Genomic DNA, 23,654 nt, shown 5'->3' with positions numbered 1-23,654 from the left:
AACAATCAAACATCTTCTATTCAGAAAGTGAAGAAAACATCGATTATGTGGGTTATATTAAAATTTTTTCAAAATAAAATTGTCTCTCTTCTCATTCCAAAGTTTTGAATCTAGAGATTTGTTTTTATAGACTCATTCTGAAGGGTGGAAATTGGAGGGTTTTACATAGAAAGCCTTTCATCTTAATTTCCTTTCCTTGAAAAAGGGCTCACTTTAAGGACTTTAAGAGTGAATTACAGGTATTTTTTCTTTTGGGTAGCTTGTTTTGCATATAGTGATATCGTTATACAGTTCACATTTTACTGTATTTGTATTTTTTGGTGTATATGCATCCCCAAATTAAAAAAAAAATTGAAATAAGTTTATCTTGAAGCTTTGGGGATAAATTTATACTGGATGTTGTATCTGTATCTGAGACATTTTAGATATTAATAATAGGCACAGTAAGAACTTTGCGTAGGGGTAGAGATGAAGAAATTTATAGGAAAATATCTTTCGTGTTTTTCATTATGTAAATATTTTAGTTTTACTTGTTTTAGATGCAATAGAAAACAGATTAATATGTGATTTTAACCCTGTCAAAAGGGGTTATGTTAACTCTTTAAGGTTGTTACAACACAGAGGTGCATCTTTGGCAAATGCAATACTCTCAAAACGGTGCTATACAATTTATAGCCCTCTGGTAATAACTTTATAGTGCAATTATAAAAAGGAACAATAACATAATGCTCTGTGCTTATTAGCTAATTAATTTACCCATCAGTCTTCAGACATCAATAATATCATTCATATTTTATTAATGGGCAAGGAGTTAGGAGAGAAGTGGTGGATGGAGAGTTGACCTAGTTGGAGGAAGACCTGGGTTCAAGTCCTGCTTTGAACCTATACTCTCCAAGCTGCTAGGCAACCCTCTGAGACTATGAAGTTGCAAAACAGTTGACTGATAAGAGTTCCCTCACCGGGGGCTCCTTATGGCATGGGAATCCCACATCTAAACCAAGAAAGCAGGTAGATAGTTTAAGTGCAGAACAACCAGAGTAACTAACTCATTCATGACCTAAGGTTACTTCCAGCTTTAAAATGCTATGACAGTTTTGATTCCTGGGCTTGTAAACATTAAAAAATTCCTTTTGAGAATATATACACATAAGCAGGGGTGTGCTGGAACCAACTTGAACTGGCTTAAGAGCCAATTGCTAATTTTTCAGTGTGAGCATTTATGTCTCAGAAATTGACAAACATTACAAATCAGGGTTTGATTTACTGTTTGGATGATTGTCTAGACTTAGGAAAATGATGGAGAAAATGTTAATAATTCAAAAGAAATGTAAAAGTGCATACATTTTTCTGGAGAGCTTGTTGCTAAACATTTACCAGTATACCCGCTACATATAAGAACATATACATTTAAAATATATACTCATTTAAATACATACTCTACACACATAGTCTTTGTGTTTATTAAACTGTCAAGATAAAATAATATTTTACTGTGAGGATTAAATATTGATAGCTACCAATTAGCTGAAAGGCAATCTGTGGGACAAAATGACATACTAAAGGTAAATTACACAAACTATACTACAGCAGGTATTTTATATCTATAGTTGTTCTGTTGTGTCCGACTCTTTGTGACCCTATTTGGGGTTTTCTTGGCAAAGACACTTGAGTGGTTTGCCATTTCCTTCTCTAGCTCATTTTACAGATGAGGAGGAAACTGAAGGAAACAGGGTTAAGTGACTTGCCCGGGGTTACACAGCTAGTAAGTGGCTGAGGCCAGATTTGAACTCTGGAAGATGAGTCTTCCTGACTATAGGCCTGGTGCTCTGTCCACCACACCAACGAGCTGCGCTTTTATACCTATACTCCCTATATGAACATTCTATTGATTTATCTATTTATTCTCATTATATAAATTCCATTGAAAAATTTCATTATTTATTTTACCTTTACTTTATTTTTAAAATAATATTTTATTTTCCCCCCAATTACATGTTAAAACAATTTTTAACATTTAAAAAAGTTTTGAGTTCCAAATTCTATTCCTTCCTCCCTCCCCCCCTGCCCCCCCACACCATGGCAAACAATCTACGGTAGGTTATACATGTGCAATCATTTACCTTCATTTTAAAACACTGATGTTTTGTTTTCTATATTGCCTTCATTTCCAAATTTATCCCTCCCTGTCTTCCACCCAGGAAATTCTCCCTTCAAGCAAACAAGTATTTGATAATCTTTCACTCTGGGTGAAGCCCTGTACTAGGCCCTGGGTATATGAGGATGAAAATGAATAATCCTGGTCCTCAAGGCTTGCACTTTAAAGGAGGAGACAATGTGCGCGTATCCATGTGCATATCCGAATGTATACAGAGCACCTGCAAAATGAATATAAGGCTGTTTTGGGAGGAAGTGTATTAGCAGCTTGGGGTGGTGGTGTTAGAAATGCTTCATGAAGATGGCCCTAGAGCTGAGCCTTAAAGGGAACCAGGGATTCCAAAAGGCAGATGAGGAAGGAGTGAATTCCAGGCAGGGAGTGGTGCGTAGGTCAGGGCAAGGACATGAGTAAAATGGAAAACTGGAAATGTAGGTAAGGGCCAAGTTGTGGAATGATTTAAATATCAAACAGAGGAATTTATAGATGATCTTTCAGGCACCAGGGAGGCACTGGAGTTTGATAAATGGGGAGTTGGTGCAGGGAAGAGTGACATGATCACTTTTGTACTTTAGGAAAGTCCCTTTGACAGCTGATTGGAATGGAGAGAGACTTGAGGTTGGGGTGGTGGTTCTGTGAGTGGAGACAGAATACACGTGAGAGATGTGGGGGCAGCTGGTGGTCCAATAGATAGAGCAGAGCCTGGAGTCAGGAAGACTTATTTTCTGGGTTCAAATCCAGTCTCAGACACTAGTTGTGTGACCATGGGCAAGTCACTTAATCCTGTTTGCTCCTCTGTAAAATGAGCTAGAGAAGGAAATGGCAAACTACTCTAGGATCTTTGCCAAGAAAACCTCAAATAAAGAGTCACAAAGAGTTGGACATGACTAAAAACAAACAACAACAAGCAAATGACTGGATATGTGGAGTGAGATTGAGGAGTTAAGGATGACATTGAGGGTGAGAACCTGGGTGACTGAAAGGATGGTGTGGTACGGTAATAAGGAAGTTTAGAACAAGGATGGTTTTGAGGGAAGTATAATTAGTTCTATTTTTAGAGATGCTCTGTGTGAGATGGGCAGCTAGGTGGTGCTATAGTGCACAGAGTGCCAGGTCTGGAGTCAGAAAGACCCATCTTTCTGAGTTCAAAACCAGTCTCAGACACTTATTAGCTGTGTGACTCTGGGCAAGTCTCGACCCTATTTACTTCTCATCTGTAAAATGATTTGGAGAAGGCAATGGCAAACTACTCCAGTATCTTTGCCAAGAAAACCCCAAATGGGGTCACAGAGTTGGACATAACTGAAATGACTGAACAACAACAAGATGTGTGAGATGCCTTTGGGTATGTCTAGTTTGAAATTCAATAGACAATTGGTGAGGTATAACTAGAGCTCAGAAGAGAGACTCCATACATAGATCTGGGAGTCATCTGCAAAGAGATGATAATTGAACCCATGACATCTGATGAGGTACCAGGTGAGACAGTACAGAGAGGACAGAATCCAGGACATAGCCTTAGTGTAGAACCACAGTCAGTGGGAGTAACATGATGTTGATGAAACAGTAAAGGAAACTGAGAAGTGGTTGGGTAGTAGGAGGATCAGGAGAGAGTAATGTGGCAGATAAGAGAAAATATTCAGGAAGAGAGTGGTGAACTGTGTCAAATGTAGCATGAAGGTCAAGGAGGATTAGGACTGAGAAGGGACCATTAGATTTGGTGATAATGAGATCATGCATAATTTCAGAGGAAATCAGCTTTCAGTTGATGACTGATGAGGCTGCAAAGCAGACTTCTGGAGGTAAAGAGAATGAGAGGAGAGGAAGAGGAGGTAATGAGTATAATTTTTTTTAAAGGCACTTGGCTGAGAGGGAAGAAATGTAGGATGATAGCATGGTAGTATCTAGTTAGGGTTTCTGAGGATGGAGACTTGGATGTGAGATGAAGAGAAAGGAATGTTAAGTCAGGAGGGGAGAAAAGGCAATTCTTAATGGATAGCCTCAATTTTTTTGTTAATAAATATAATAACAGTGATGATAACAACTAACATTATTTATGTTGCACTTTAAGGTTTGCAAAACATTATCTTATTTGATCCTCACAACAACCCTGGGAGGGAGATGCTTTTATTATCTCTATTTTACAGATGAAGAAACTGAGGCAGAAATGAATTTCCCTAATTTCCCTTTTACCTCACCCCCTGCTGTCTCAATTTCAAATCATTCTTTAAGGCTAAAGCCAAATGCCACAATCTACATGAAACCACCCCAAGCTGCCATTGGTAATGATCCTAAGGGAGCTTAGAAAATGTCGAAGACCAAAAAAGGAGAAAGACAGAGGTCCACAGAAGCTGAATTACATCTTACTTGGGGAATAGGTATGAAAGCTGCCTGTATACTTTAGCAATTCACCTTAAACTGTTTTCTTCCCACCTAGTGAAGCAATTTAGTTGTAAAGACAAAACAAAACAACAAGAAAAAAATAACTTGGTAGGTCACTGCGACTTTTCAGCAGGGGAATTCTGAAATAATGACTTCGGGGTTAAATGATCTGGAAGGGAAGAATAACTATGTAAGGCTACTAAATGGAGATTCCTGAAGGCTGGGGAAAAACTCTGAGTGTCACTACTTGTGGACCATTGGGCAATTATTTAATTTCTCTGAGTTTCAGTTTCCTTATTTGTAAAATGTAATATTCCAAACTACTTATCTTACAGGACTGTGAGAATGAAATTAGAACAATACGGAAAAAGCTTTTTGCAAACCATAAAAAATGCTCTCTCTTCTCTCTGCTATATATAAAACTATGCTATATAGAAGTGCTACATGTAAACTATGCTACATAGCTAGGCTATATACAAAATGTACTAATGTGGATATATGGATATAGCAGATTTTATAGTTTGCTTCATCTGTAAAATTAGAGATTTGGACTAAATGATCTTTGCAAGTCCCTTTTGGCTATTAAGTTCAATGGTTATAGGGCTTCTACCAGGGCCACTCTCTGTATAACAGCTGGTAAAATGGTCCTAGTAGAAGTCACAGAACCATTAACATAGAACCATTAACTTAACAGCTAAAAGAGACCTGCAGAGATCTTCTCCCAACTCCCTAATTGTACAGATGGAACAAACTGAGACTCAGCTAAAATGAAACTAGAACCCAGATTTCTTGATACTCTTAGTGAATGATCTTGTCCACAACACAACCTTGATTATTTTGTGACAGCCAGCTGGGGCACTGAAAATTTCTGGCAAAGAACAATAGAAATCCAGAGGAAAAATTCAGTTCAATTTAACAAGCATTCGCCAAGTTACATTTTAGTATGAGCAAGGCATTGTAATATGTTAAGCATTGGAGACAAAGCTACAAAAATAAAGCAGACGCTGTCTTCAAAGATCTTTCATTCTACCAGGGAGGGAGGAGTTTAAAATATGTATATTAAATACGTACAAAGTTGGGTCTCTAGCACAATATACAAACTGTTTGGATTTTAAAGCCCTTTATAATTAACTGTAGCCTTAATATACATTACTCTTTTCCCTGCATTCTATATTCATGACATTCTATGGTCCAGCCAATCTGGACTTTTACTATGTTCCTCACACCATTCCATCTTCCAACCTCCATGCCTGGAATATATTTCTGCCTCACCTGTACCTCAGAGAATCCCTGATTTCCTTTAGGAAACATCATCAATACCATTGTGCACACAATGCCCTTTTCCTAATGCCCTAGGGTCCTCTCTCACTATCTTATATTTACTCTGTATACTTATAAAGCAAGACTTCAGGATTGACCACATTCGTGTAGCCTAGGTAGGGTATTCATTCATTCTCTCCCCCCAACACCCTAGTTTATTTTACTTATTCACTCTTATCTTAGACTTTAAGGTAATAAAGGGGCATAATCTACTGTCCACATTAATTACTAAATTTCAGCATCTTTCTCATTACATAGTTAGCCCTGAGTCCCCAAATCATAAGAGAATAACCTCTTTTCCTATAAACATTTGTTCATCTCTGTCTATCAAACCCCCTAATTGCCTCGGCTTAAATAAACATCAGGGTTACTGACTATACTATTTATTAACAGCGCTAGATACAATTAAAACAAAGACATAAATAATTATTTATAATATGTCAGCTGTGAGAAAGATCACAGGCAAAGTTATCTTTAATCATCACTACAACTGCTGACTTCTCAATTCTGGGCACACTGGCCCAACATTTGGCTCTCTCAGGATACAAATTAAAGTCTTTTTTCAACAGTTCTAACCCCATTCTCTCAGGAAATGAATCATCTTAGTCTTTTTTCTTCTGTTCTCCCTTCAGTCATTACAGTTAACAATCTCTTCAGAACAACATTTAAACTCTCAATTGCCTCACAGACTCCATATAAATGATGGCAAAATTATTCTTGTCCAAAATTTTAATGCTTCTTAATGATATAGAAACAGTATCTATAGTCTCTGTGGGAGAGGAGATTGAGGCTGGTGTTGCCCATTTATATATGTTCATCTCCTCCAATAGAATGTAAGAACAGAGATTGTTTCATTTTTCATCTTTGTCTCATACCCAGAACAGGCTTGGCATACAGAAGACACTTAATAAATGCTCATCGATTAATTGATGATTAATCAGGCATGGAGTACTGCTTGTCCGAAGATGAAATGTCTCTTGTAGGGAATGGTAAGTAGGTCAGTTTGGTTGTCACACAGAGTGCGTTACAGGGAATAATGTGAAATATGTCTGGAAACATAACCTGGAGTTAGTCTGAAAAGGGATTCAAATGCTATATAGCAGAGTTTACATTTTAGCCTGTAGGCTACAGTTCAACTTCCTCATTTTACAGAGAAGGAAACTGGGAGGTTAAGTGACTTGCCCAGGATCATAAAGATAATACGCATCAGAGACAGTATTTGAAATTAGATCTTCTGACTCCAGAGCCAGTATGCTGAAGCTCCCTGAGTGATGCAGTCAAATATATCACTTAGGAATATCACTTTGTCAGCTGTCTGGAGGTTGGATTAGAAAGGGGAGAGACTGGAGGCAGGGAGAACAATGAAGAGACTATTACAACAATGAGGAGAAGGCACTGAGATAGTGTAGCAGCTGTGTGATTGGAGAGAAGGGGATGGATGTTATAGAAGCAGATTAGATAAGGACTAGCAACTGAAAAGATGCAAGTATAGGAGAGTGAAGAGGGGAGAATGACTGAAATTGTGAACTTGAGTACCTGGAAGGTTGATGGTGCACTCCATAGAAATAAGGAAGTGAGGAGGATGGGTGGGTGTGTTTGAAGGGAAAATCAAGGACTTCTGTTTTGGATATGTTGAGTTTGAGATACTTATGGGATGTCTAGGTAGAGAAGCCATGCAGGAAATTGGAGACATGGGCCTGGAGCTTAGGAGAAGGATGAGGACTGGAATACGTAGATCTGGGAGTTGTCTGCATAGACATGACTGAACTGAAGGTAACAGATGACATCACTTAAAGCAAGGAGAGCCCAGGACAGAGTAGAACATGCATGGCAGTCCAGTAAAGGAGACTGAAGAGAAGTCATACAGGCAGAAGAACTAGTAGAGATCGGTATCACCAAAACCATGGAAAGAGAGAACTGAGGAAGTGTGTCAACAGTACCAAATCCTGCTGAGAAGTTAAGAAAGATTAGGACTGAGAAAAGGTCATTGGAGCTAGTAGGTAAGAGCTTATTAATAACCTTGGAGAGAGCAGCTTCATTCAAGTGGTGAGGTCAGAAGCCAGATTACAATGGGTTGAGAAGTGACTGGTAAGTAGAGAAGTAGAGATAACAAGTGTAGATAGCTTCTTCTAAGGGTTTGGCTGTGAAAGGGAAAAGATGTAGCATGATGTCTAGAGGGGACAGAAGGGTGAAGTAAAGGTTTTTTAAATGCTGGGGAAGATCTAGATATATTTGTAGGTAGGAGGGAAGGAGTGAGCAGATACAGAGAAAAGGAACATTAGAGGAGAGAGGGTATTTGAAGACAGAAATCTCTTTGGGGAGCCAAGAACAGCTGGGATCAAGGGCACAAGTAGAAAGCGTGGCCTTAGTAAGGAGAATAAACACTTTTTTTCTCAGGGACTAGGACAAAGGAAGACAGAATGATAATTTTGAGGGAATGTGAGGTGTAGAACTGAGAAGAGGGAGCTTTTAATGGCTAGACAAATTATTTTTTCAGCAAAATATGAGATGAACTCCTCTGACAGGGGTGGGAGGGTATGCGGGAATGAGGAACCTATGGCTACATGTGGCCTTCTAGGTCCTCAAGTGCAGCCCTTGGACTGAATCCAAACTTCACAGAAAAAATTGATTCAGTCAAAAGAACCCACTTGACGACCTAGAGGGCCACATGTGGCTCTGAGGCCACAGGTTCCCCATCCCTGAAGGGGAAATGGTACAGGTTAGGGTTGAGGAGGGAAGAAAAGATTTGGAAGAATAAAAAGATTGCAATGCAGTCAATAGTGAAGGCCCAACAGAGATATAACACAAGTTAGTAATGGTCCCAGTTGGCATGGGTTCTATCTAAGACTTTTAGTAGCATTCAGCAACATACCAGTGGAGGTAGAAAAGACAGATGTGGGTGGGGAGCTCAGGGTTGAGGTTCAATAAGGTATAGGATCAAGGGATTCTGGGATAGAGAAAAGTATAAAGTTGAACTGGTTGCCCATAGGGTCAAGATTCCAAATGGAGGAAAGTGAGGCTCAAGTAGGATTGATATTCTGAGAAAGAAGAGAGGGGTGAAGTGACTGAAGGTTAGGAAAAGGGTGAAGAATAGCTATAAGAGTGAAGCAGAGAGAGATATATGTAAAAATGAGAGGTTACAGTTTGAGAAAGGAATTGCAAAGATGGAGGCCACACAACTATGGGTGATCGTGAGATCAAGGGTATAACTATTCCTGTATGTGACTGAGACAGTTTGAGAGGAACTATGGAGGCCAAGGTGTGTGAGGGGACAACAAAATGCACAAATTAATCTCCCAAGTATGAGGACTATGACTGAATTGGAGAAGAAAACTGTAGCCAGGTGACGAATTCCTTGAGAAAGAAGGGAGAGAATTTCTGGGTCATGTGATCAGCCAGAAAGAGGACTAGACATTTTCTTTGATCCTCATAATCACTTAGAGGTCTCCAAAACAGAAATTATGCACCAAAGATAATGCGACTTTAGCTATCTGCCTGGTCTAGGCCACTAGAAACCAAAAAGAAGATTAAAAAATCTCAGCAACTTCATGACCAATGCCTACCTTGAGCTCACTCACCCTCCCCCATCTCTCATCATGCTACTGGCAGCAAAGCTGCACTAAGCGATCTGATGCATAGACTTGCAGCAAAACCTAATCACATATTCTGCTCCTTCCTCCCTCTTCACAGTGCCTTGGAGAACCAGGTTCCAGGCTGTGAAAATTTGCTGGGGCTTCAGTAACCAGCTCCCTGGAAGCAATCTGTGCAGCAAAAGATTGCTGCATGAGAGTAGAGGAACAGAGGAAATGGGGTGGATCAAGTGTCTAGTCTTGTAATAAAACTCAACCCCATCTCCTGATTCCCCCCTCAATCCCCTACAACTTCCTCCTAAAACCTTAAAGATCCAAACTCCAAGTGACTGAAATCATCTCAAGATGCAAAAGCTCACAAGGCATAGCACTTTGATTAATCAGACTGGGAAAAGAGGAAATGAGATAGGATATCATGTGTGGACTGCATGGTACTCTACCTTAAGCTTGAAGGAAAGAGTTTAGCATCTATCTGGGACCAGTTCTGTCCCCATCCTAGGCCTGGTGAATTGGGAATTACCTATTATGGGAGGATGCTGAGATGCTTTAAGGGCCAGTACCCAGGGAAACCACCTCAGAGGGGAGGGAGTCAGAAAGTGAGCAATAGAGAAAAATAATGAAAAAATGGACTGAAATTACCAAGGATCTGAGAAGGAAGAAAACCTAAGGAAGATCTGAGAAGGAAGAAAACCCATCCTTGAGCAGATAAATCAACAGGGAAAACATTAACGATAGAAGGTAATGTGGCCTTCAATAAATAAGTTCAGGCATCTATGAATAAATACAGTAAAACTAAGGAAAATGTCAACACTTGATAAGACAGAGGACCCTGTAGAGTTTAAGAACATGGAACCACACCATACTTTTCCCGAGTAGATTAAAAGGAATGAAAGTTATGAGAGCAGAATTTATGGTCTGAACAGCAGAAACGACTGGTAGAATAGAAAAGCTTGAATCCGAGATAGCAGGTCTCATCAAAGAAACAAAGAAAGGACAACTGATTAGGAATGCAAATATACAGAAGTGAAGGACAATCTAGAAGGAAAAAGCAATAAAACATGCTCTCAAATTCGAGCAAAACATATTGATTGAAGACAAGATGTTTAGAAACAAACTAAAAATTATAGGTCTCACAGAAGAACATGACAAGAAGTCAAAAAAACCTAAACACTATAATCCAAGAAATAATACCAGAAAACTTCCCAGAACTTCTGAACGGAGACAAGGAAAGAACAATAGGAAGAATACCTCCAGAAAAAACAAACAAACAAACAAAACAACAAGCAAGCTAAGGAGCCCTCCAGCTTGTAAACCCGGATGCTGAAACTTTGTTGAACTCTGGTAACTAGGTGTTGGGATTTGAATCAGACAAAGTCTGTTGATGTTTGTAATTTGTTTGCATTTTGTTTTGAAGTTCAGGGTGCTGGATTTTTCCCCTGAACTAACTGAATGATATTTGAATGCTGAATTAAAAGTAAGTTTGTCAACCCCTTCACCTTGCTTTCCTTAATTAAGCAGATCAGAAGAACCTGTGCTGTTGGCAGCTTTCTGGATGCTGGCTGTGGGTGAATCTTATACCCCCACAGAAGCTGCTAGCCAGATTGTTGAAACAGATGCAGGTCAGGTAACCTGGAAATCTGAGCTTACCCGTAAAAGGGAAAAGATGGATGTTCAGTAATAAAGAGGCATTCAAAACACTGAAAGAAAACCAGACCTGAAGAAATTGGTTGGTGGTTGTCCTTTGTTCTCAAAGAGGACCAAAATGACATCACTATGCTAGAATCAAGTTTCGATGTGTTCGACTGTGACTGATCAGAGCAGTATGAGCTTGGAATGTTCTACCACAGGTTGGGCACAAATAGTCCATGTGAACATTTGGGATGGCGTTGCAACAATCTGCTAGCAGCTGCTGTAGAGGTGTGAGACCCACCAACAACCAGCACTCAGAAAGCTGCCAACACAGGTTCTCTGTATCTGCTTTATTAAGGAAAGCAACATTAAGGGGTTAGCAATCTCAATTTAATCAAACATACAAATATCATTCACTTAATTCAGGGGAAAACGCCAGCACCCTGAACTTCAGAGCAAATACAAACAAATTACAAACATCAACAGACAGACCTTGTCTGATTCAAATCTCAACGTATAGTTACCAGGGTTTAACAAAGTCCGAACGTTCGGGTTTACAAGCTGTGGGGCTCTTAACTACAGCTGCCCAGAGTCTCCACATCAGCACACTGCCAAGAGTGAGAGCCCCCAGCAAATAGCTCTGTTATTTCTTTTTATACACTCTTTAGCCGTCATCAAATGTTATCTGAGCGACCAGAACTCAGGCTCCTACTATTGGCTCTGGTCTTGGCAACTCCTCTTAGGACCTTGAGGGCTTCAAGCTTACATAGGCTTAGCACCTAGTAGACAGGGGTTTGGGCCTGGGGTTTAGGACCTAGTAAGACTCAATTAAAGACACCCAACTTAATTGATATTACAGATGGATATTCTAAATTTGTGCATCCTGCATTTTCTTTAAGCTGTTTCAATTCTGCTTTGCTCATAGAGCATAGCACCTTCTCTGATGTGGGAACACCATGCTGAATGGTCCTGTGCCAGTGTCTCCCATGTCACACAATCAATTTCAAAGTTCTTGAGAGAGACCTTGAGAGTGTCCTTGTATTGTTTCTTCCAACCGCCATGTGAACGTTTGCCCTGTGTGAGTTCTCCATAAAATAGTCTTTTTGGCAAGTGTATGTTTTACATTCGAACAATGTGGCCAGCCCGTTGGAGTTGCACTCTCTGAAGCAGAGATTATTTGCTTCTTGAATACCCCAGGCAACACAAATTGACTTATCCATAGTCATTGATATGTATTAAGAGCCAGAGCTTGAACCCAGTTTTCCTGACTCCAAAGTTGGCCTTTGCCATCCTGGCTAAATAACCAATAGTAAATCATGTAGAAAAGAAAGAAATTGGAAATTTTATATATGAAAAAGAACACAAAAAAACCTTCTAATCTTATACCATATGAAGATGTGTCTTCCAGTTATCATTATATGTTTTCTTATAAAACTCATATGAGGGGGACGGGAAGAAGAAGGGGAAAACGGGTTCTAGATAGTTTGAGGATATATTTTCCAGGGAAGGAAAACTGCTTTGATCACATCTTAACTCAACAGCTTATTTCAAGTTAGTTTCCTTTGTTAATTTCTGAATAGAAGAAGGTAATTTTTAAAAGAAAGAATACAACTGTTCAGAAAGTTGTTGAATTCCTCAGTAAAACCTCTTTAGGGTAGGGGATTCAAATGGAGCAAACCACTTTGTTTCACACAGATAAACACATGTTATGAAACTCAAATTTACTTAAAATTAAACTTGCTTTGTTTTGATATGAAAACCTAGATTCCACTAAGTCTAGGAAATGATTTCAAGATAATGATATGAAAATGACTACTGATTCACTTGTTTTTATTATGGCTAAAAATAAAACTCAACTGGGGTTATTCCTAAAGACAAGACCTTGCTTACATAATGAGAACGGTATGTTGTAGTTGAAAGACCACTGGACTGAGAGCCAGGGAATTTGAGTCTGAGTCCCAGTTTTGACACTAAATAGTTATTTGAACAAGATATATAACCTCTCTTGACCTCAGTTTCCTCATTTGTAAAATAAAGTGAATGAGCTGGATGTCCATTAAACTTTCGTCTACTATGATCCTATAATTTTTATCCTCCAGATAGAATATAAGTTCTCAAGGGGCAAGAGCTATTTTATATTTATCTTTGAATCCCTAATGTCTAAAACATGGCTTGCATATAATTGTGATTTAAATAAATGTTACTGAATTGAAAAACGTCTTCCAGCTCCATGACTGTGAAAAATCTAATAATTTCCAAAGTGGGAAATTTTGGGAATACATAAAGATTTAAAGTGGAAAAAAAAATCTTTGGGGGCTAATATAATTACACTAGGAGGTAATCTGAAAGGTGAACATGATTTTTATGCCAAAGATATAAAAACTAGAGCCATATCAACAGAGCATTGTTATAGATCTAATTTCCTTATTTCAAAAGAATTTAGCTGCCTGTAATGTACAACTTAACAGAAACCAAACTGTTTTTTTTCAGCAGTTGTCACCAATTAAAAGATGAATATTTAAAAATACTAAATATAACCACATTACCATAATTAAATAACAAATATTTATTGCTCACCTACTATGTGCAAGGCATTGTATCTTAAATATGAAGTCAGAAAGGAATAAACACTTACCATTAACAGCCTTCTCATAGTTTTTCCCTAGGTTTATTAAGTTCCGTAGCCCAGGATTGAACTGCTCCACTACGTTCTGATAAACAAATAAATAAAAATCAGTTAAAAAGTAAACTAAGTACATCCGCAGATTTTCATGCATGAATTGACTGAATGTAACAGAGGACCCTAGACTATGTACATACAGGTGTAACTACTACCAATTAGAAAGTAAAGGATATTGGTTTAAAAATAATTAATAGCATTTACTTCCTCACCTGCTTGAATAAGCACTTCTATTTGGCATGCTGTATTATATGTAGCACTGGCACATTTCCAGGTGCCTAAGGGCTGGGTATGACCTACTACTACAAATGGTGTGCTTTGCAGATACTTAAGTCATTTATGTGAGAGTGCAACTCATATGGAGTAAAGGTCCCTAAGGTTAAGGCTCTGTCTTAGAGTTAAAGTAAGGGGTTATAATTCCAGCTTAAAAAAAAAATGACCAATCGTTACTTGTTTGGTTGTGTTTAGTTCCACTGTCATAGAAACTGCTAAATCCTTTGGCTTTTATTAGAGTGGAAAAGCTTAAAAAAAAATCCCAAAAAACTATGTCCTGTTTCACCCTTTAAAACATAGGCCATCATGAAGTGGTACCATTTTTTCCAGGTTGCCAATAGTATTTTTTGCCCTGTTCTAACACAGCCAACACAACAATCATAATTTCAAAAATGTCCACATGTACAACACAAATGGAGGTAGTGATAAGACAAGTATAATATTGATATTTTCTTAAATAACCCCAAAATGTCATTTAAATGACACTATTGTTTTGTACTCTAATTTCTTGATCAAAAACATTTAGTGCTGTTGGAACATAATTTTTCCATAGAATTTGCCTATTTAAGTAAATTTCAGACACTTTGCCTATAATTACTACATGTGCATACCCAGGATAATTAATTTCTATCACAGAAAGGTGGAAATATTTCTTAAGGTATTCTGAAGATCATCTTCCTGACTACCCTTTGTATATTTTCTCCCAACAATCCTGAGTGATTAAGAATATATGTCAATATATTAAACATTCCAAATTAAGCCATTTGATGCTATTTATTACTCTGGTTTGTATATATATAATCTTCTTAGATGTCCACACAAAGAAAAAAATGCAAGGGAGGGAGATGAATGAGAAAAATAGCCAACACTCATAGAATTAGATCTTTTATACATTTTCTTTTCAGGACAAAATGAATCCTTCAGAAGAAGCGTGAGTAAGAGATGCAGTACAACATATATTTTCATTTATTATTTTAAAATAATATATCAGTATTTCCACAAGTGACTCAAATTTCCTCAGAGGTAGTATTTAATCTTACAATATTCTTTAAAAAAATAATTTTTTTCTTCTTTTTTCTTTTCTTTTTAGTTTTCAACATTCACTTCTGTAAGTTTTAAATTTTCTCCACCTCCCTTCCCTCCAAGATAACACATAATCCGATATAGCTCTCTATGTACATTCTTATTAAACATATCTTCATCTTAGTCATGTTGTACAGAAGAATTAGAATGAATAAGAGGAATCATGAGAAAGGAAAAACTAAACTAAACAAAAAAAGAGAGCAAACAGTATGCTTCGGTTTCATTGAAACTTCTCATAATATTTTTAATAGTCAGCTAGGTGACTCAGTGGATAGAGTGCTGGGCCCAGAGTCAGGAAGACCTGAGTTCAAATCTAGCCTCAGACTAGCAGTATGATCCTGGGCAAGTCACTTAACCTGTTTGCTTAATCCATTGGAGAAGGCAATGGCAAACTACTCCAGTATCTTTGCCAAGAAACCCCCACACAGTATGGTCCATGGGGTCACAAAGAGTTGGACACAACTGAACAACAACAATAACATTCTTGCTAGGTAGGTAGCTGGAATAAGGACTTTCCTCATTTTTTGGTAGCTATGAGGCTGAGGCTCAGTTTAAGAAATATGTGCACCGTATAATTAGAAACAGAAGCTCCTTGAGGGCAGTGACCATGACTTAATAAACCTTTAGCTAGGGGTGGGAGAACATGCCTTTAATCCCTGCAACTGGGGAGGCTGAGGCTGAGAGGATGCTTGAACTTGGCAATTTGGAGCTGCAACGGGCTAAGGCAATGGGGTGTCTGCATAAGTCCGGTACCAACATGGTAAACGCCCAGGAGCAGCAGGGCTACCAGGCTGCCTTAGTAGGGGCAAACAAGCCAAGGTCAGAAAACGGAGGAGGGCAGGTCTATATTCCTATGCCAATAAATAGCGGAATTGGCCAGTGAGTGGTCCTGGGAAAGACAGGGAGACCTAGTCTCAAAGAATAGCACTACCACAACCACCACTACAATGCTCTGAATCTCCCCTAGTTCATAGCTCAGTGCTCCGCAGAGTGCTTATTATATTACATTAGTCCAATTTGTACTTTTTTCATTACATGATGTAGTCAGACTGCTCTTCAAATGACTTTCCAAATGAGGGAAAGACTGTTACTCAAAGCTTTTATAATCTTGTGAAAATAGTACTTTGGGGGCAGATTGATGCAATGGAAGAAGCATTAGCTAGATTGGGAGCCAGAAGACCTGGACTCTGATTTCCAGCTCCACTGCTAACTTATGATGTGAATTGGGCAACCCAATTCATTTTATTGGAACTCAGTTTATCTATCTATGAAATGAGACAAAATGGTTCATTCTAGTACTAAGGTTCTCTAGTTAAGTGAAATTTTGAGTGCAAGTTAAATTATTGAAAAGTTGTCCAAGTAAAGCAACTCAACTTGGATTAGATGGTTTTTTTTTTCAATAGAATTAGTCTAAATATAATCTTTCAGAATAGCAACATGATGGGCTTGAAAGAAAGCAACTCAGAAGGGCTTGAAAGTTTAATGTGTATACTTTAGGTTTTCACTATTTAAGGTCCAGTTATAGAATCAAATTCAAAAAGAAACTCAGTAATCCTGGCCTCTTTGAGAGTGGAAAATCCATTTCTCCAGCTACTCTTGGCTATTAATCCAATTATTTTGGCTGAAGCACTTGCAGTTTGAAACTCAGAAACAAACAAATGTGGCTACCTTCCTCTTGTGTGACCCATAGAACTCTGTAGTCCTAATATACTTATGTGCTGAATAGATCCCCAAATTGGAAGAGAAATAAATACAAGTTAAAATGGTATAGAGTAGAACAGGAGCTCCTATTTCGGTAGTTCGGCACCTAGGTAGTAGGTGGTGGCTTACAAAGTTTAAATTGTTGAAATTTTACAGTTCAGAGGTATATTAGTCACAGAGAACAAACTGATTTCAAGAAAGGAATTTGGCTCAAAGATTAATCATGAGATACTGGGTAAATTTAAGAGGGATTATTATTATTATTTTAAAATATAGAGGATGCCCAAATCATCATTTTGGTTCAACAAATGATTGCTATACATGCTACCATCCATTGCTTGGTGAGGAATTCCATTTGCTGTGCCAGTTTAAACCAGAATAGTTTACACACCCTCTTAGAGGGGAACATGGGCATAGTGTAGCCATGGTTACAAAACAACAAATTTGAGTGCTGGTAGATGGTGGGGAAAAGCAGGATATTCATGTACCCTACTTGGAACTTCTCACTCTACTCAAAGGATGTTTACCCCACCCCTCAAAACTTAACAGGATTTTTTTAAAAAGGGGGTGTTAGTGGAGAAACTGTTTCATTGCCTGAAATGATTCCTTCCTTTTTTGATTTTCACCTTATATTTTAAGCTTCAACTTTTCCACATCATACTTGATTTGCTCCAAAGCAAAATACTAGAGAATTAGTGGCAATCCCTTTTTTCCTCTATTATTTTCAAAATAAATGTTGATAAAAGAAGACTATTAGGAGACTGTATTTCTACTAGGTTTTTAGGCTGGTCATATGCAGCAATAGATTTTATGCTATTCTCTGTAGAGGTTAAAAGTCTTTTAAAGCAGAATAAATGCAGCCTTTTGATTTTTCTTAGCTTCATCTTTTAAAGTAAAAGCTTTCTGCTAACACAACATGAAATTACTGAAATAGAAAATACATAATTTACCACCTGAAACTATGCTTGAGAGAGTTAAACTTAGTAAGCATAGGGCTTACTTCATATGCCCTGAGGCAAGACTAACACAAACTAATATCCCTGCCAGGTACTCTAAGCCTAGACTAGTTAGCTTTTTCCTTTAAAAAAAAAAAGTGGGGAAAAGTACTAAAATTGTCCTTGAAAGTTAATTGTTCTGGGAGACTAAGGCTGTACCCATTGATGTACCTTTTGGTGGTCCAAGTACAAAAACCATTCCAAGGGGAGTCTGGAGCTCCTCTTTCTGTTTTACCAGTGTGCCAGCCTGGCCAATATAGGCAGGGAAGCTGTGGCTAACTGATGCAATTCTGTATCCTTGCTGAATATGCTCTCAATACTATAGTTAAGTAAACTTCCTTTTGTTAATTGCTGAGTGGTCTATGAATACCTTGTTGTGTTGTTTTCAGTCTTGTCTGACTTTTCACGAACCCATTTGGGGGTCTTCTTGGCAGAGATACTGGAATGGTTTGCCATTTCCTTCTCCAGCTCATTTTACAGATGAGGAAACTGAGGCAAAAGGGTGAAGTGACTTGTCCAAGGCCACACAGGTAGTGTGATTTGGCAGATTTGAACTCAGGTCTTCCTGACTCCAAGCCTAGTATTCTACGCATGGTACTTAGCTGCCCTCTATGAATATCTTGCTTCATTTCAATCCTGAACATGAACCTTCAGACTAACCTCTGTCAGTCTTGATCTACCTTTTCAATATTTGACTTCTATTTCCTTTTCTAATACCAACTCTCTATGACTAACATTTTACTTGATCTGTCAGTATTTTTCCATATGTAAAACAGGTAAAATACAGTCACATTTGAATAAAGCTATTAAAGTGACTTGGAACATTTACAATGGATTTGCATCTTTTGAACATGATTTGTGAACTTTGCTTTCCTCTTTAATTTTCTGATCAATTTATAGCTCTAATTTGCTGTTCAATTATAGTTGAGGTAATCTTCTTTAGTGGTTTTATACTAAAGCTAATTTCAGATAAAGAATCTAGAAGAAGCAGTCTCTCATTCTCTTGTTCATTCATAATCATTTATTAAACACCTACTATATGCTAGGAGCTGGAGATACAAAGACATGAAGGAAATAATCCCTGCCCTCAAGAAGTTTACTAGTGAGAAATAACATATATTTATAAGTAAATATAAAATATATATATGGAGTAATTTTTCAGGACGAGGCAGCTATGTGGTGTGGATTTAGGATACTCTTTTTCAACAGTACAAAAGATGATTCTACACGTGGACATCACCGGATGGTCAATATCGAAATCTGACCTTTGCAGCCAAAGGTGGAAAAAACTCTATATAATCAGTTCAAACAAGACATGAAGCTAACTGTGGCTCAGATCATGAACTTCTTATTGCAAAAATTTGGTCTTAAGTTGAAGAAAGTAAGGAAAACCATGAGATTGTATAGGTAAGACCTAAATAACATCCCTTATGAATATGAAGTGGAAGTGACAAATAGATTTAAGGGATTAGATTTGGTAGATATAGTATCTGAAGAACTATGGACAGGTTTGAAATACTGTACGGGAAGCAGCAACAAATAACATCTCAAAAAAAAAGAAGAAAGAGCAAGAAAGCAAAATGGCTGTTGGATGAGTTTTTACAAACAGCTGGGAAAAGAAGGAAAGCAAAAGGTAAAGGAGAATGCAGAATTCCAGAGAATAGCAAGGAGAGATAAGGTTTTCTTTCTTTTTTTTTTTTTTGAGGGGGGAGGGCAGGGCAATTGGGGTTAAGTGACTTGCCCAAGATCACACAGCTAGTAAGTGTGTCAAGTGTCTGAGGGCAAATCTGAACTCAAGTCCTCCTGATTCCAAGGCCAGTGCTCTACTTACTGCACCACCTAGCTGCCACCAGAAGGTTTTCTTAAATGAGCAATAGAAGAAATAGAAGAAAATAGAATGGGAAAGATAAGAGATAGCTTCAAGAAAACTGGAGATATTAAGGGAAAGTTTCACGCAAAATGGGAATAAAAGACAAAAATGGTATAGACTTTATAGAAGCAGAAGAAATTAAGAAGTGGTAAGAACACAGAAAAGAACTATACAAGAAAAATCTTAACATTACCAATAACCATGATGGTGCGTTTACTGAGCTAGATAGAGTCAGAAATCACGGAGAATGAAGTCAAGTGGGACTTAGGAAGCATTGCTAACAACAAGGTTAGTGGAAGTGATAGAATTCCACCTGAGCTATTTAAAATCCTAAAAGATGATGCTGTTAAAGTGCTGTTGTTAACATGCCAACAAATTTGGAAAACTCAATAGTGGACACTGGATTGGAAAAGGTCAGTCTACACCCCAATTCTAAAGGGCAATGCCAAGGAATGTTCAAATTACCGAACAACTGCCCTCATTTCACATGCCAGCAAGGTTATGCTTAAGATTCTGCAAGGCAGATTTCAGCAACATGTGAACTGAGAATTACCAGAAGAGCAGGCTGGTTTTCAGAAAGGCAGAGGAAGTAAAGATAAAATTGCCAACATTCACTGTATTATGGAGAAAGCAAGAGAGATCCAGGAAAACATCTACATCTGCTTCATTGACTACACTAAAGCCTGTGACTGTGTAGATCACAACAAAATGTCTTAAGTCCTCAAGGAGATGGCAGTACCAGATCATCTTACTTGTCTCCTGAGGATCCTATATGGGGTCAAGAAGCAACAGTTAGAACCAAACATGGAAGAACTGATTGGTTTAAGATGGGGAAAGGAATATGGCAAAGATCTATATTGTCACCTTATTTATTTAACTTGTGTGCAGAGTGCATCATGTGAAATATAAGGCTGAATGAATTAAAAGTCAGAAATAAGAAATAGCAACAATCTCAGATATGCAGATGATACCAGTCTGATGGCAGAAAACTAAGAAGAATTAAGAAGCCTCTTGATGAGGGTAAAAGAAGAGAGTATAAAAAGCTGGCTTGAAACTTAACATAAAAAACAACAACAAAAAACCCCCCCCAAACTAAGATCATGGCAACTCAGTCTATCACTTCCTGGCAAGTAGAGAGAAAAGAAATGGAAGCAGTGTCAGATTTTACATTCTTGGGCTCAAAGATCATTGTTGATAGACACTGTAGTCATGAAATTAAAAAAAAAAAACCGAACAAACTAAACTCTTGCTCCTTAGGAGGAAAGCTATGGCAAATCCTGACAGCATACTAAAAAGCAGAGACATCACCTTGTTGACAAAGTCCCTATAGTCAAAGCTATGTTTTTTGCAGTAGCAATGTATGGCTGTGAGAGTTGGACTATAAGGAATGCCAAGCACTACAAAATCAACGTTTTTGAATTGTGGTGCTAGAGAAGACTTTTGAGAGTTCCTCGGACAGCAAGGAGATCAAATCAATCAATACTTAAAGAAATTAATTCAGACTATTCATTGGAAAAACAAATACTGAAGCTGAAACTGAAATACTTTGGCCACATAATGAGAAGATGTGACTCACTGGAAAAGACCTTGATGATTGAAGGCAAAAGGAAAGGAGGGCAGAGGATGAGATGGATAGATAGCATCTATCATGGAAGCAATAAAAGGAGCTTGGACAGACTATGGAGACAGTGGAAGACAGAAGGGCCTGGCATGCTATGGTTCATGGCATCACAAAGAATCAGATATGATTGAACAATTGAACAACGACAATTTTTCAGGAACGAGAAGCTAGAGATTTTAAGAGGTGGAAAGGAGAGACTATGTCAAGCATGGAAGAAAAACCTGTGCACAGGTGTGGAGACGGATGACAGAATGCCACATACAGGAAATAAAAGTATGCTGCTTTGGCTAGAACACAGAGGATATGGGGCGATAGAGAAGTGATGTGAAATCAGTCTGTATAGATCATTTGGCCTTGAGTGCTGAACAAGATTCTGTACCTTATTCTAGAAGGAATAAATAGGCAGTATGGGCAATGGAAAGAGCACTGGATTTGGGGTCAAAAGATTTAATCTTTAATCTTAGATCTACCATTTACTTACCTATGTTATCTTGGCCAAGTTATTTAATTTCTCTTGGCCTCACTTTCCCCATTTATAAAATGAAAGGGTTGGACTATGTGACCTCTAAAGTCCCTTCAAGAGTTAAATCTATGATTTTATAAAAATGCATATTATTCTGATTCCTTAGAGTACCTCTCAATTTATGGGTCTTATTGTGTATGAGAAAGCAAGCAGTTGATTACTTAGCAATAGGGAGCTACTGAAGTTTCTTGAACAAAAGTCTGATAAGGTCAAATCTTTCCTTTAGGAATATCAGTCTGGCAGCTGTGTAAAAGATACAGTGAAGGGGAGAGAGATTTGAAGCAAGAAGACCACAATATGGGGCAAGGACACAGATGATGGTCCAGTAAAGGGAGTCATTAGGAGTTGACAATCTTTTGTGGTAGTAAAGAACCGGAAACAAAGTAGAAGTTCATTGTTTGAGGAATGGCTACTGAATCCAGGGCCATCTCCAGTTGTCCTGATCTATATCTTGTCACTGGACCCAGATGGCTCCCGAGGAGAAAGTGAGGCTGGTGACTTTGCACAGCCTTCCCTCACTAAAATCCAATTCACTTGCATGTCATACCATCACCTCCCTGATGTCATGATCCTCTTCAAGAATGAAGGACAAAGAATAACAACACCACACACATTGTGGCACCTGACTACAATGGAATATGACTCAGGTAGGAGGAGAACTAAAAGAAAGTAGTGTCAGAGGCTAAGAATCAGGGAGATCAAAGTTCAAGTCCTATCTCTGACTCATACCAAGATTGTGAGGTCCTTAAGGGCAGGTGCTGTCTTTTGCCTCTTTTTGTATCCCCAACACTTAGCACAGTTCCTGGCATATAGCAGGTGCTTAATAAATGTTTATTAACTCACTTACGGGCTATGTGACTAGGTGTAAGTTCTTTTACTCCTAAGACTACTAAGATACAGAAAAGTTACTGTAACTATCAGGGAAAGGAGTATCCACACTAGGAACTCTCTATGCCAATGATATCACATGTCTAAGCCAAAGGAATCTATTTTAAAATGACCACTAAGGATACTAGACATTTCAAAAGTTGTTCTTTAGCCAACTAGCAATATGGCTATTTTCCTAAACAAATTTTGCTCCCATCTTTTTACAAGTCAAATGTTTATTAAGCACCTACTCTGTAAAAGGTGTTATGCTAGTTGTTGTTGTATTGGTGGGTCAAAGTGTATGTGTAGTTTTCTAGCCCTTTGGGAAGAGTTCCAAATCTTTCTCCAGAATGGTTAGACTAGTTTACACTTGCACCAACAGTTATCAGTGTACTTATTTTCCCACAATCCCTCCAGCATTTGTCATTTGGTCATCTTAGCCAATCTGATGGGTGTGAGGTGATATCTCAGAGTTGTTTTAATTAGCATTTCTCTAATTATTAGTGATTTAGAGGATTTTTTCATATGACTATTGATAGCTTTGATTTCTTCCTCTGAAAACTGCCTGTTTATATTTTTTGACCATTTATCAATTGGGGAACGGCTCCTATTTTTATAAATTTGGCTCTATTCTCCATATATTTGAGAAATGAGACTTTTTTCCAGAGAAACTTGCTGCAAACCCCCAGTTTCCAACTTTTTTTCTTCTGATTTTAGCTGCATTGGTTTTGTTTGTGGAAAACCTTTTTAATTTTTTGTAATCAAAATTATATGATATTTAGAGCTGAAAGAGCCCTCAGAGATAATCTAGTCCAAACACCTCATTTTTACAGGGTAGCAACTGATCTCCTTCCCATTCTTCCTTATTCATTCACTGTCCTAAAAAAGATTAGTTTTGATTAATTGTTTCTTATGGGGCAAATGAAGGCATTTCACAATCTCTCCCTCCCCTCACTATGCTTTAAAGA

The 23,654-nt window shown here is 38.1% G+C and overlaps 1 protein-coding gene across 1 annotated transcript in view; it reads right to left on the bottom strand.

Annotated features, from left to right (window-relative positions):
* BAIAP2L1 (BAR/IMD domain containing adaptor protein 2 like 1) overlaps nucleotides 1-23,654 on the bottom strand; it is a 131,750-nt gene that overhangs the window by 84,968 nt on the left and 23,128 nt on the right. The window contains exon 2 of the mRNA XM_036741397.1: nucleotides 13,709-13,784. Within this exon, the coding sequence (XP_036597292.1) occupies nucleotides 13,709-13,784 (76 nt within the window). The remainder of the gene's footprint in view (nucleotides 1-13,708; nucleotides 13,785-23,654) is intronic.

This window comes from Trichosurus vulpecula, chromosome 1 (genome assembly GCF_011100635.1).
Source record: "Trichosurus vulpecula isolate mTriVul1 chromosome 1, mTriVul1.pri, whole genome shotgun sequence".
Taxonomy (NCBI): Eukaryota; Metazoa; Chordata; class Mammalia; order Diprotodontia; family Phalangeridae; genus Trichosurus; species Trichosurus vulpecula.
Note: the sequence above shows the minus strand (reverse complement) of the source record. Positions and strands in the feature narration are given on the sequence as shown.